Here is a 13,475-nt window from a genome sequence, read left to right as displayed (position 1 = left end):
CACAGCGCCTGACTATTTTTTGGTTGTAGCCATCATTGTTGTTTGGCAGGTCCGGGCTGGATTTGAACTCGCTACCTTAGGTGTATGTGGCTGGTGCCTCAGCCACTTGAGCCACAGGTGCCGAGCCTTCCAAGTGTTTTTAGAGTTTTCTTGTACCTTTCTGTTATTGATTTCTAATTTGATTCCGTTGTGATTATAGAAAACACTGTATGATTTCATGTCTTTTGCATTTCTTGAGGTTTTTTTATAATCCAGAGTGTAACATATTTTAAAACATGTTCTATGAACACTTGAAAGAATGTGTATTTTGCTATTGTTGAGTACCGTGTTCTATATATGTCAATTTCTGTTATTAGTGATGTGGCTGAGTTCTATATTCTCAATTTTCTCTTTGGTTATTTTCTCAATTGTTCAGGGAACAGTTTTGAAGTACCCAGTGGTAATTGTGGTTTTGTCTGTTTCTTTGAGTTCTTTGAGATTTTTGCTTCAAATATTTTGCGTCTCTGTTGCTCAGTGCATGAACATTTAGGATTACTGTGTCTTCTTGGTGGATTGACCTCTTATCATTTATAATTTTCCTCTCTGTCCCAGTAATTTTATTTGCTCTAAACTCTGATATTCTGCTTTCTTTTGATGAATGGGTGCATAATGTTTTCTAAATGTTTATTTCAACCTCTGTATATAGTTATATTTGAAGTGAAATCCTTGTAGATGGCATGTAATTGGGTCATTATTTTTATTATAATTCTCTTTGTCAACCTGTCTTGGTGTATTTTTTGCCGTTTATATCTAATATAATTATTGGTATGTTTGGGCTTAAGTATGTATGTAATTTTACTTTTGTTTTCTTTGTTATTTTGTTTTTGTTTTCTGTTCTTTGCTTTACTTTAGGCTGCTGGGATGTATTTTAGAATTCCATTTTGATTTACCTGTAGTATTTTTGAATTTAATTCTTTGTATAGCTTTTAGTGGCTGTTACACTGATATACACATCTTATCAATATATTGGTGTTATCATTTTACTAGTTTAAATGAAGTATGAACACTTAACTACTTTATATCCCTCTACCTTACTATATTTTCAACATAATTGTCTTAAATATTTCCTCTGTTTTCATTTAGAACCACATGAAACAGTGTTACAATTTTCACTTGAACTGTCAAACATAGTTTAGAAAAGTCTTAACAAAGAGGAAAAGAAAGTTCTATTTTATTTATGCATATTTATGTTGTGTTCTTTCTTCCTTCTTGATATTACAAGATTTATTCATTCATAATTTCCTTTCTGGTTAGAGAAACTTTAGTAATTCTTTTAGTGTAGGTCTGCTGGCAACAAATTCTTTTAATTTTCCTTCATATAAAAATTTCTTGATTCCTCTTTCATTTTCAAAGGATTTTGCAGGATCTAGAATTCTGGGTTGACATTTCTTCTCATTCAGAACTTTAGAAATGTTGTGTAGCTTTTTTCTGACCTTCATAGTTTCTCATAGGAAATCCACTATAAGTAGAATTATTTTTCCTGTGTAGGTAACATATCATTTCTCCCTTTTTGTTCCTAAGATTTTTTTACTCTAATTTTAAGAATTTTTATCTATAATGTGTCTTGATGTGGATTCTATGGATTTGCTCTCCTCTCTATGTTGTTTACTAAAGCTGGGAAATATTACTCATTATTTTTTAGAGTACTTTTTTAGCCTTGTCTTCTTTCACTTCTCCCTTTAGAACTTTAGTGACATGCTTGTTGTCTTTTCTTGCAGTCCCACATATTCCCAAGGTTCTGTTCTTTTTTCTCCTTTTAGCCTATTTTCTCTCTGTTGTTCAGATTAAGTAATTTATGTTTTTGTATATTTTAATTTATTCTATTTTTGACCACTCCATTCTTCTATTGATATTTTTATTTTGGTTATTGTATTTTTCTGTTCCAAAATTTCCATTTCGTTCTTTCTGTTATCTGCTTCTTTGTTGAGAATATTTCATTGCCAAGGCTATTTTTTATTCATTTCAAGTATATTTGCAATTTTTCATTGATGTAATTTTATGATGCTTTAAAAATTTTTATCAGAGAATCCTAACACCCCTGTCATCTCATTGTTGGCACCAGAAATTCTTTTAAACATGTAATTTGTTATCTTACTGATTATTGGTATGACCAGTTGTTACCTTACTGGTTATTTTGTATGATGAGTGATTTTTATATTATGTTGTGAGACCCTGGAACTTACTTACATCTTCTGTTTTGGTTATTTTTTTCTGAAACTGTTCTGTTAAAGAAAGAGAGATTGGGCCCTGCTTCAGTGCTGTCATATACAGGTAGAAGTCAAAGTTGCTGTAGGCCTCCATTTACACCTAAACAGACGTATCCTCCATACTTCTAGGTCTGGTGGGAATTCTAGTTCCATGTGTGTTATTTACTGACCCTGTGCTGGGCATGGCCTTGTTATTACATAGTGAAAGGTCTTGGCTTTCTCCACTAGAAAGGTCTGGCTCTCTCCATTAGACCTTGTCTGACACCACTCTAGCGGAGAAGGGGAGGGAGCACCGTGTTATGGCTGGGTAAGGGTGGTGTATAGACTACACACATAATCTTCCTTGACATCACAATTGTGGAGCTAGTTAGCAGTGGTGGGGATGAAAGTCCTAGCTCTATAACTGGCCTTCTCTAAAACCACGTAGTGTCAGGATGCTTCATTACAGCTTTGCAAGGGTGTAAATCCAGATTCCCTACTCACTCTTTGGCTGATGTGGGGCTACAGGTTTTCCTGGAGTAAATAATTATCTAAAACCTTTCCGTCTGGCTAGCTGTTCCTTTCTGGGTCCTTTGTCTACAGACAGAATTTGTGAGCTCTTTTTCATCCATTTTCAATGATATTTATAGGTTGTTGGTGTCTTTGGCTGTAATAAAAAATACAGAAAACCCAGAAACCTCACCACTGTGTTATTATTCAAAATTTAGAACACATCATAGTACTTTGCACTTTCAAATTAACAGTGTTCTCTCAATCTGTTGAATTCTAGAAAATTTCCATGTTCTGAATTTGTTTCATTTTTGGAATATGATGATGTTTATTAATATGTATCTTACATTGCTGCATCTTTATAATAAAGTAATTACTATATTGAAGCACTACTAAATGTATAAACTGTTAAAAAATAAAACAGCTCCATGTTTTACCTATCTTTTAATTATTAAATAAACAAAGGATTTGGGCTTTCTGATTATGCAGACATAATGGATTAAATAACCCTTAAATATTCTTAGTACTTAAAGTAGAAACATTAAGGCCATTCTTTAGAAAATAATTATCCATAGTTTTTTTCTGATCCATTTCTTAGTCAAACTTTGATGTAGCTTTGGAGTTCTGATTATGAATGGGATTGAAATTCAAAGAGAGGTCTATAATAATAATTTGAGAGATTATTCTCAAAAGCAGCAGAAATTTATTTCTCATAGTTCTGAAGGCTCTGAAGTCCAAGATCGAGACCACAGTAGCTTTTTCTAAGGGCCCTTCTTCTGAGAGATTATTCTCAAATTATTTCTTCTAAAAACCTAATCTTTGCATTGGATTTATATTTTTTAGACTATGGAATATTTTAAGATTCTCAGTGTGTCCTTGACAGTAATTCAATATCCATATTATTTTTGTTGAAGTATGATATATGGGCTCGGCGCCTGTGGCTCAAGTGGCTAAGGCACCAGCCACATACACCTAAGGTGGCGGGTTCAAATCCAGCCTGGGCCCGCCAAAGAACAATAATGGCTGCAACCAAAAAATAGCCAAGTGTTGTGGTGGGCGCCTGTGGTCCCAGCTACTTGGGAGGCTGAGGCAGGAGACTCACTTGAGCCCAGGAGTTGGAGGTTGCTGTGAGCAGTGAAGCCATGGCACTCTACCCAGGGGCTCAGCTTGAGGCTCTGTCTCAAAAAAAAAAAAAAAAAAGAAATATGACATATGTTTGGTCTTTAAAAGGAAAAGGTATGGTTGAAAATTTAAAAGAGAAATAAAGAACCAATGGCCACTAATTCAATTTAGAATTAATGACTGTTGGAAAACAAACTTATAAATTCAAAATTAGTTCATTATTTTATATAAGAAGCAACAAAGGGAAGTGTCTAAAATAAGTGTAACATTTCAAGTAACAAAAAATGTTACTTGCAACATTGTTCATGCAACACTGAAGAAATTTTAAATGTATTCCAAAATATTTCTAAAAGTGTTGTTATATATCTGCTAACTAACTATCTATATATATATATGTAGGACTATGTTGTGTGTGTACATACATATGTATATAAAAAATAAATAACCAAGCTATCCTAGAATAAAGTGAACCTTAGTAGTCAAAGTGCCTTATCTGAAAACTTTAGCATTTGATTACAAGTATTAATAACAAAATACATGAGTTAATAAATCATTTTTCAAAAAGGAATGTAATGAGAGGTTATTTAAATGTATCCTAAATTTCCCCCAATTCAATTTTAATATCTTTGTGATATTAGCTAAAGAAAAATACTGGGTTACTTTCTCTCAAGTGAGATTTTAAATGTCCAAGGTCTTTAAAGGACATAAAATCGAATATGATTGCATTGAGTAAATTGCAAATGAATATAGAAACTGTATTTTGAAAATCAACGTGTGGGTCTAAAATTTACGTTAGCCACATGATGTCGCTGTATACCGCAAGGTCTTGTCAAATGGAAATAGTACCGACTTCTAAAAATAAAGAAGGAAGCTCCATTTTGTCACTCCCCGAGAGAAGGCAAAAACGGTAAGAAGATAAATAATTGAAAATATTAACTAACAAAAGCATTACTTCGAAGTAATGCAAGAGTAGTACGAGAGTTGTGCGTTTGCAATGCTGTTTTCGGGGAGAAGAGATCCCAGAGCCAGGTATTTATTGTTTTTGCTTCTGCTCTTCCCAGCCTGGGGAGCAGGGAGCGGCCAGCTACGCTACTCAATCCCAGAAGAAGCCAAACACGGCACCTTCGTGGGTCGCATCGCGCAGGACCTGGGGCTGGAGCTGGCGGAACTGGTGCCACGTCTGTTTCGGGTGGCATCCAAAGTCCGTGGGGACCTTCTGGAGGTAAATCTGCGGAATGGCATTTTGTTTGTGAATTCTCGGATTGACCGGGAGGAACTGTGCGGGAGGAGTGCGGAGTGCAGCATCCACCTAGAGGTGGTGGTGGACAGGCCACTGCAGGTGTTTCATGTGGAGGTAAACGTGAAAGATATTAATGATAATCCACCGGTCTTCAGAAGCAGAGAACAAAGGTTATTTATTCCTGAATCTAGACTTCTGGCTTCGCGTTTTCCAATAGAGGGTGCTGCTGATGCAGATATTGGTGCCAACGCCCATCTAACATACACCCTCAGTCCCAGTGATTATTTCTCTTTGCAAGTACAGGCAAGTGATGAACAGAGTAATTCTCTTTCTCTTGAATTGAGGAAATCTTTGGATAGAGAAGAAACACCAGAACTTCATTTATTGTTGACAGCCATTGATGGGGGCAAACCAGAGCTGGAAGGTACACTTGAGCTACTTATTACCGTGCTGGACGTTAATGATAACGCCCCCCTGTTTGACCAAGCCGTGTACAGAGTCCACTTATTAGAGACTACAGCAAATGGAACATTAGTGACCACATTAAATGCCTCTGACGCTGATGAAGGTTTAAATGGTGAAGTTGTCTTTTCCTTTGACAGTGGTATTTCTCCTGACATTCAAGAAAAATTCGAGGTTGATTCCAGCTCAGGAGAAATTAGATTAATTGATAAACTGGATTATGAAGAAACAAAATCTTACGAAATTCAGGTAAAGGCAGTTGATAAAGGAAGCCCTCCGATGTCAAATCATTGCAAGGTTTTGGTGAAAGTGCTAGATGTAAATGATAATGCCCCAGAACTGGCAGTCACTTCCCTGTCCTTGCCGGTCAGAGAGGACGCTCCACCCAACACAGTTATCGCCCTCATCACCGTGTCTGACCTTGACTCAGGAGACAATGGGCAGGTCACCTGCTCCCTGACGCCCCATGTCCCTTTCAGACTGGTGTCCACCTTCAAGAATTACTTTTCATTGGTGTTGGATAACGTCCTGGACCGTGAAAGTGTGTCTGTCTATAAGGTGGTGGTGACAGCTCGAGACGGGGGTTCGCCTTCTCTGTGGGCCACAGCCACTGTGTCTGTGGAGGTGGCCGACGTGAACGACAACGTACCGGTGTTCCCGCAGTCCGAGTACACTGTGTTTGTGAAGGAGAACAACCCGCCGGGCTGCCACATCTTCACTGTGTCGGCGTGGGACGCGGACGCGCTGGAGAACGCACTGGTGTCCTATTCGCTGGTGGAGAGGCGGGTGGGTGAGCGCGCGCTGTCGAGCTTTGTGTCCGTGCACGCTGAGAGCGGCAAGGTGTACGCGCTGCAGCCACTGGACCACGAGGAGCTGGAGCTGCTGCAGTTCCAGGTGAGCGCTCGGGATGCAGGCGTGCCACCTCTGGGCAGCAACGTGACGCTGCAGGTGTTCGTGCTGGATGAGAACGACAACGCGCCTGAGCTGCTGGCGCCTTGGGTGGGTGGTACCCGCAGTGCGGTGAGTGAGTTTGTGCCTCGGTCTGTGAGCGCTGGCCACGTGGTGGCGAAGGTACGGGCAGTGGATGCTGACTCTGGCTACAACGCATGGCTGTCTTATGAACTGCAGCTGGTGACTGGCAGTGCACGCAGCCCGTTCCGCGTGGGTCTGTACAACGGCGAAATCAGCACTACTCGTGCCCTAGACGAGGCTGACTCACCGTTCCAGCGCCTGCTTGTTCTGGTGAAGGACCATGGCGAGCCAGTGCTGACTGCCACGGCAACCGTGCTGGTGTCATTGGTGGAGAGTGCCCAGGCACCTAAGGCATCGTCTCGTGTGTTATCGGGCGCCATTGGCCCGCAGGCGGCTCTGGTGGATGTCAACGTGTACCTGATCATCGCCATTTGCGCGGTGTCCAGCCTGTTGGTGCTCACGTTGCTGCTGTACACCGCGCTGAGGTGCTCGGCGCCTCCCACTGAGTATGCATGCAGGCCGGGTAAGCCGAAACTGGTGTGCTCCAGCACGGTGGGGAGTTGGTCAAATTCGCAGCAGAGGCGACAGAGGGTGTGCTCTGGGGAGGGTCCTCCCAAGACTGATCTCATGGCTTTCAGCCCAGGCCTGTCTCCTGGTCTGAACTCGTCAGAAAGAAATGAACATACAGAAGGAATTTCGGATATATCCGTTAATGTAAGTCCAATTTTCAAAGGCTTTGAATTTCTTTTTTACGTTTAACTCATCTAGCTGTATTTTGAATACCATCTATACCTACATTGTATCTATTAGGTGGGGGATTACTGAGCCCCTTCTTACCATTCCTCCCTACCCCCTTCTTGAATTCAATTTTGTCTTTCCTCTCATATGGTCCTATAGTTGTTCATCTACTAGTTTGGAATTAGTGTTGAGTACATGGGATGCTTGTTTTCCATTCTTGAGGTCCTTTTGTAAGGAGGTTGTTCAATTCTATCCAGGAAGATACATAGTCTCCATCTTTTTAATGGCTGAATAGTATTCATGGGGTATACATATATCACAGTTTATTAACCCATTCATGGGTTGGTGGGCACATAGGTTGTTTCCACATCTTTGCAATTGTGAATTGAGCTGCTATAAACATTTGAGTGCAAATGTCCTTTTGGTAAAATGATTTTTTTTTTCTTTTGGAGAGATACCTAGTAATGGAATTGCAGGATCAAATAGAAGATCTACTTTTTTTTTTAATTGTTGGAGATTCATTGAGGATACACAGAACCAGGTTACATTTATTGCATTTGTTAGATGAAGACCCTCTTATAATTATGTCACACCCCCATGGAAGGTCTACTTTTAGCTCTTTGAGTGTTATCCATACTTCTTTACAAAAAGTCATAACTTGTTTTTATTTTTTATTTTTTTAATTAAATCATAGCTGTGCACATTAATACAGTCATGGGGTACAGTGCACTGTTTTTATATACAATTTGAAATATTTTCATGTTTTAAAAATAATTTATTTAGGTTGAAAAGGTAATTATCTCATAGTACTTCAATGAGAGGTTAACCACAACATTATTAGTGGGACTGAGAATTTTTTTAATAATAGCAATGACTTTTTAGATTTGGCCTAAAAGCATTCAGACATGTCTTCACACAACTACATAGAGATCACTGTAAAAAACAAAGTTTTAAGTTGATGTGTTACAGATCTAAGAACAAAAAATAATTCTTTTTGTATTATAATGATTGTAATAAAAGTTAAAATTTTCTGGTTATTTGAAGGTGTTAACTTGGAGGTGAATCTTAAATATTAGTCACTATTAAACCAAAAGAAATGAGTTTATAACTACAACATTTGAAAAGTTATTTTTATTTATGAAAAGATAATTCAAAAATGGAGGAAAAGATGATTGTGGAATATTGTTACTTAGTATTTGTTTTAACACAAGTATGAATGGATTTCCCATTGACAGTTAATGTTCTTGCCTCACTCAAAATCTTCTTATAGTTAACAAAACTTTCAATAGTTTCATTTTGCTTCACAAGATTTCTTCCACAAAACATATTGTATTACTTCCTCTCATTTTTTTAGATGAATCAGTTGCTTTATTTTCCTACTTTTCCTCCTGTTCTTGCCTATGATTCATTTGTTATTCATTGAATATTTTAGTATTAATAAAAGCACAGAATAGTATAGATTTATGACAAAATTTATTTTTTGGTGTTATCCTATGGTACATTTACAATTTAAATTAGACATTCATTTAGGAAATGCATTGACTTAAAATGGTCATATCCTTAAAAGATGATGTCAGGACGGAGCCTGTAGCTCAGTGGGTAGGGTGCCAGCCACGTACACTGAGGCTGGCGGGTTTGAACCTGGCCCCAGCCAGCTAAAACAACAATGACAACTGCAACAACAAAAAAGAAATAGCTGGGCATTGTGGCGGGCACCTGTAGTCCCAGCTACTTGGGAGGCTGAGGCAAGAGAATCACTTAAGCCCAGGCGTTTGAGGTTGCTGTGAGCTGTGACACTATGGCACTCCACATAGCTTAAGACTCTGTCTCAAAAAAAAGTTGATGTCATATATACTGAGATTTTATTACCAGGTTATGAACATTATTATGCATTTGGATTAATTTTGGTTAACATTAATTATCCATTAAGGTGAGCAGCTTCACACCTTTGTTACCTATCTGAAAAAACTAGGCAAAGATGATTGTACTATGCATATTAAGAATAACAGTGTTATTTTAGTATTTCTATGAAGGCTCCAAGTTTCAAATGCCCCAGTAGAAACAAAAACCATCATTGCTTCAGTAAAATACTGATAAATTGTAAATTGTTAATTTTAGATTATTAAATTTCAGTAATTAGTTTTGGTTTCAGGGGTACAATTTTAGGAATTGCCATTTTATTTTCAAGTTACCATGGTATGTTGATACCAATGCAACTTAATTTTAAGGAAGATATTATTTTTACATTGTCTTAAATAAAAGGGAGAAAGTTTGGACTTTATTTCTTGATATGTTTCTTCTTTTTCAGAAAACAACCTTTTTAAGATTAGAAGTGTAATTCTGTATTCTGGTAAGACAAGAAATAATTAGAGAAATAAGGATCATTTCAGGTATCTTTTAGATTTGTGGTCGTTAAAGCATAGAAATAGATGAAAATGATAAATAGTTGTTTATTCTGATACCCAATACCAATATTTCTGTTCTGTTTATTTTAAAGGGAAAAATTAGTCAATGCACAACAGTATATGTATTGGGGTTCCACTGCCATTAAGCTAATGTGAACAGAATAAATTTTAACAGGAGAGCATTACAACAAGTAATACAACTGATAGAATGTTATTATTGACACTTTTATTAAGGCATTGGACCATTAAGCTGATTAGATAACTTCTATTCTACACCTGTTGTGTTGTGATCTTTCTTTCTCCCTCTGTCTCCTTATGGGGGAAGTGTTTCACTATATTTCCCAGGCTGAGCTCTACCTCCTGGCCTTAACCTATTCTTCTGCCTCAGCCTCCTGAGTAGCTGGTATTATGGGCATGAGCCACTGTGCCCAGCTGATTGCTTTTCATTAAATATAAAAGGTAATAGAAGAAAAATAATAAACTGAAATTAAAATGTCATAAATATCACTTTTTCTTTCTTGCATCTAGCATCTATTACCCCTTCTTGCTTTTTTCTCTGGGGCTTTGTGGAAGTTTTGTGAAAAACTTGTTTGAAGGTTTTGCAAGAATAAATGTCCTAACACATAGATGTTATGGATTTTACTGTTAAATAGCTTAGATAGGTGCAAAGGATATAATTTAAGCACTAGATACTATATTAGCTTCCTTGGGATCCTGCAACAAATAACCACAAACTTTGGGGTTTCAAATAATAGAAGTTTATTCTCTCATAGTTCTAGAAGCCAGCAGTCAAAAATCAAGATGTTGGCTGGGCCACATTCCGTCTGAAGACTGTAAGGGCGAATCCTTTCTTGCCTCCCCTAGCTTCTGGTAGCTCTTAGCATTCTTTTCCTTGTGGCAGCATAACTTCATTTCTGCCTCTGTCTTCACATTATTTTCTTCTCTGTTTATCTTTTCTTTTTCTTTCTCTTATGAGAAATAGCTGTCATTATATTAATGGTCTACTTTAATTTGGGATGATTTCATACAAAATCTTTACCTTAATAATATCTGCAAAGGTCTTTGTTTCAAAGACATTCTGAGTGTAGATGTCTTTTGCTAGTAAACCCACTACAAATACCAAGAGATGTCAAACACAGGAGGGTATCTGATGAGCATGTCTTTTTAGTGTCCAAAGAAGAGAGGAAGAAATGTGCTTGCTTATCTGGCAATGACACTCTTTCTTTCTTGGGGGAAAGAGAGAGATATTCTAAATCCTCAGAAACCCACATAACAGCACAAAAATAAAAGCATACCCCTAGATATGTTATTCTGAAAATCAACCTTAATTACCTTATATGATTGCAAAAATTGTTTCAAGCTAGCCGTGTTTCCTGGAACTAACATCTGGATTCTAGGTATAATGTGTCAATAGTAGCCAATATGTTGGCCATGGAGTATATAAAAATTACTGGGTATCATACATATGCAGTTGCAATCACAACTACATAATTCCATAATGGCCAGTCTGTAGCTATGTGCAATCAGTTTAAGCTTCTGGGGAATCTGAATACATTCCAGGACCTCTACAAAAAACAGCCTCCTGAATTTCAGTCCACATAATTTAAGTGGAGCTAATTTTATCTCATGGCTTCAGGACTGACCCATGTCTGGCCAAGGTGAGACCCATTACAACTACTCACTAAAGGAAAGATACATAATTCAAGCTGGATTGTAGGAAGTAATATCTCCCTGGAAGTAATATCTTCCTACAGTCCTAGTAATATCTAGGATTTTCGCTGGGCGTGTTAGAAAGGGGCACTTTCTGTTGAGAATCACTGAACTGATAATATGTATTCTAAAAAGCACTTTGACTGTTTTGCCGTCACTTAGGGAAAAGTCTGCCTGAGAAGGTCAGCAGAGGAGAAGAAATGTAGAGATATTTTCATTGTGGTCTTATTAAAGCGTGTGGACCTCGTTCTGCCTGAAACAGTAAATAATTACCCATGTCCATGTATAAGCCAATAAATGATGCTCTGCTTTTTGCCTAAGTCAGTTAACTTGGGGATTATTATCAGAGAATGATTTATATAAACATATATGCTTCCTTAGATAGCTTCCTTAAGATATTAGACTCAAAACTTGTTATCAGGTTTTAGCACTAGGAAAATCTAGCTTTTCTTCAACAAAGATTTTGCTTTTCTTTTGTAGAAACTATAAGTTTTACAATTATTATTATTTTCCTTGCTCTAGGAAGCTGAAAACAAAATTTGTGACGTAGAGTAACTAAAAATGACCCATTTATTATACATTTTGTTATGCTGTCTCACCTCTTGATTCATTTTTTGTTCCCATGTTATTTTTATTCAATTTTTACATTTTTTCTTGTGAAGGGACCAACTAAGAATTAATAAAAGAAGATATGCTTAAGTAATTAACACTAAAAAAGTATGTATTGTTCCTACATAAAAATCTGAAATAATATAAAATGTTCCTTAATTAGTAACACATTATCCAAATGAGTAACAAATTCTGAATTTTTAAACATTTGTAAACAATTCAAAAATCAAGTCATAAAACATTATGTTTCTGATTGATTAAAATATCCTTTGATGCCTGTGTGCTTCATTTGAAGAAATTATGAAAAATTGTAATATATCCAAAAGAATGAAAGGCAACTCTTGAAGAATTATTTGGATACTCATGTTTGTGGCAGCATTATTCACAATAGTGAATAGTGAAGAGGTGGAAGCAACCCAAATATCCATGGACGGTTGAATGGATTAAAAAAAAAAAAAAGTATTATATAGACACAATACACTGTTTTTCAGCCTTACAAAAGAAGGAAATCCTGTCACATGCTAAAACATGGATGAATCTTCAGGACATTTTGCTAAGTGAAATAAGCCTGTCACAAAATGACAAACACTATGTGATCACTTACATAAACTATGTAAAGTAGTCAAATTCATAGAAACACAAAATAGAATGATGGTTACCTAGGCTGTTGTGAGGGTGAAAATGGACTTGCTCTCTAATGGGTATACAGTTTCAGTTTTCTAGGATGAAAAATGTGAATATATTTAACATTACTGAACATTACATTCACAACAATGTGAATATATTTAACATTACTGAAATGTACGCCTAAACATATTTAATATGGTAAGTTCAGTGTTATGTGTTTTTTTACCATAATAAAAGAGGTAAAACGGTAATATATTTTAGGGCTTAAAATAGATATTTTTGTAACACGAACCTGAGTAAACTTAAACCAGACGATAGTCTAGTTTTAAGTCTAAAGAATAACAGACCTTACGTTTTAGCCACATGATGTCGCTGTCTACCGTGGAGTATTCTCTAGGAAGCAAAATAATCAGAGCCCTTTTGTTGCTCTAGAGAAGCTGAGCAATAAGAGAAGCAGCAGGATTTTACCACAGTGTAGATTGTTTAATTTTTTGCAGACTATGCGCTTGTAATTTGATGAACTCACTGAGGAATGGTAATGGTGTCTTCTATGAGAAGGGGCCAAAAGGCCTGGATTCGGTTGCTCTTGCTTCTGCTCATCACGTTCTGGGAGAATGGAAGCTGCCAGCTCCACTACTCAATCCCAGAGGAAGCCAAGCACGGTACCTTCGTGGGCCGCATCGCGCAGGACCTGGGGCTGGAGCTGACAGAACTGGTGCCGCGCCTGTTCCGGCTGGCGTCCAAAGGCCACCGGGACCTTCTGGAGGTAAATCTGCAGAATGGCATTTTGTTTGTGAATTCTCGGATTGACCGGGAGGAGCTGTGCGGGCGGAGCGCGGAGTGCGGGATCCACCT

At 37.4% G+C, this 13,475-nt stretch overlaps 2 protein-coding genes across 2 annotated transcripts in view; both read left to right on the top strand.

Moving 5' to 3' along the window:
- Positions 1-4,851: 4,851 nt before the first annotated feature.
- Positions 4,852-7,290, top strand: LOC100948457 (protocadherin alpha-1). Its single transcript, XM_003782116.2, has one exon. It carries the CDS (start codon positions 4,852-4,854, stop codon positions 7,288-7,290), a length of 2,439 nt encoding a protein of 812 aa, XP_003782164.1.
- Positions 7,291-13,158: 5,868 nt separating this feature from the next.
- LOC100957785 (protocadherin alpha-2) overlaps positions 13,159-13,475 on the top strand; it is a 2,454-nt gene continuing 2,137 nt past the window's right edge. The window contains exon 1 of the mRNA XM_003782300.1: positions 13,159-13,475. This exon is cut by the window's right edge and continues 2,137 nt beyond it. Coding sequence (XP_003782348.1) covers positions 13,159-13,475 — 317 coding nt within the window.

This window comes from Otolemur garnettii, unplaced genomic scaffold (assembly GCF_000181295.1).
Source record: "Otolemur garnettii isolate 467f Iridium unplaced genomic scaffold, OtoGar3 scaffold00003, whole genome shotgun sequence".
Taxonomy (NCBI): domain Eukaryota; kingdom Metazoa; phylum Chordata; class Mammalia; order Primates; family Galagidae; genus Otolemur; species Otolemur garnettii.
The sequence above is the reverse complement of the archived record's forward strand: the minus strand, read 5'-3'. Positions and strand labels throughout refer to the sequence as shown.

What these genes read in the sequence shown, in the direction of transcription:
- LOC100948457 (XM_003782116.2), top strand. Translation starts at nt 4,852, where the DNA reads ATGCTGTTTTCGGGGAGAAGAGATCCCAGAGCCAGGTATTTATTGTTT.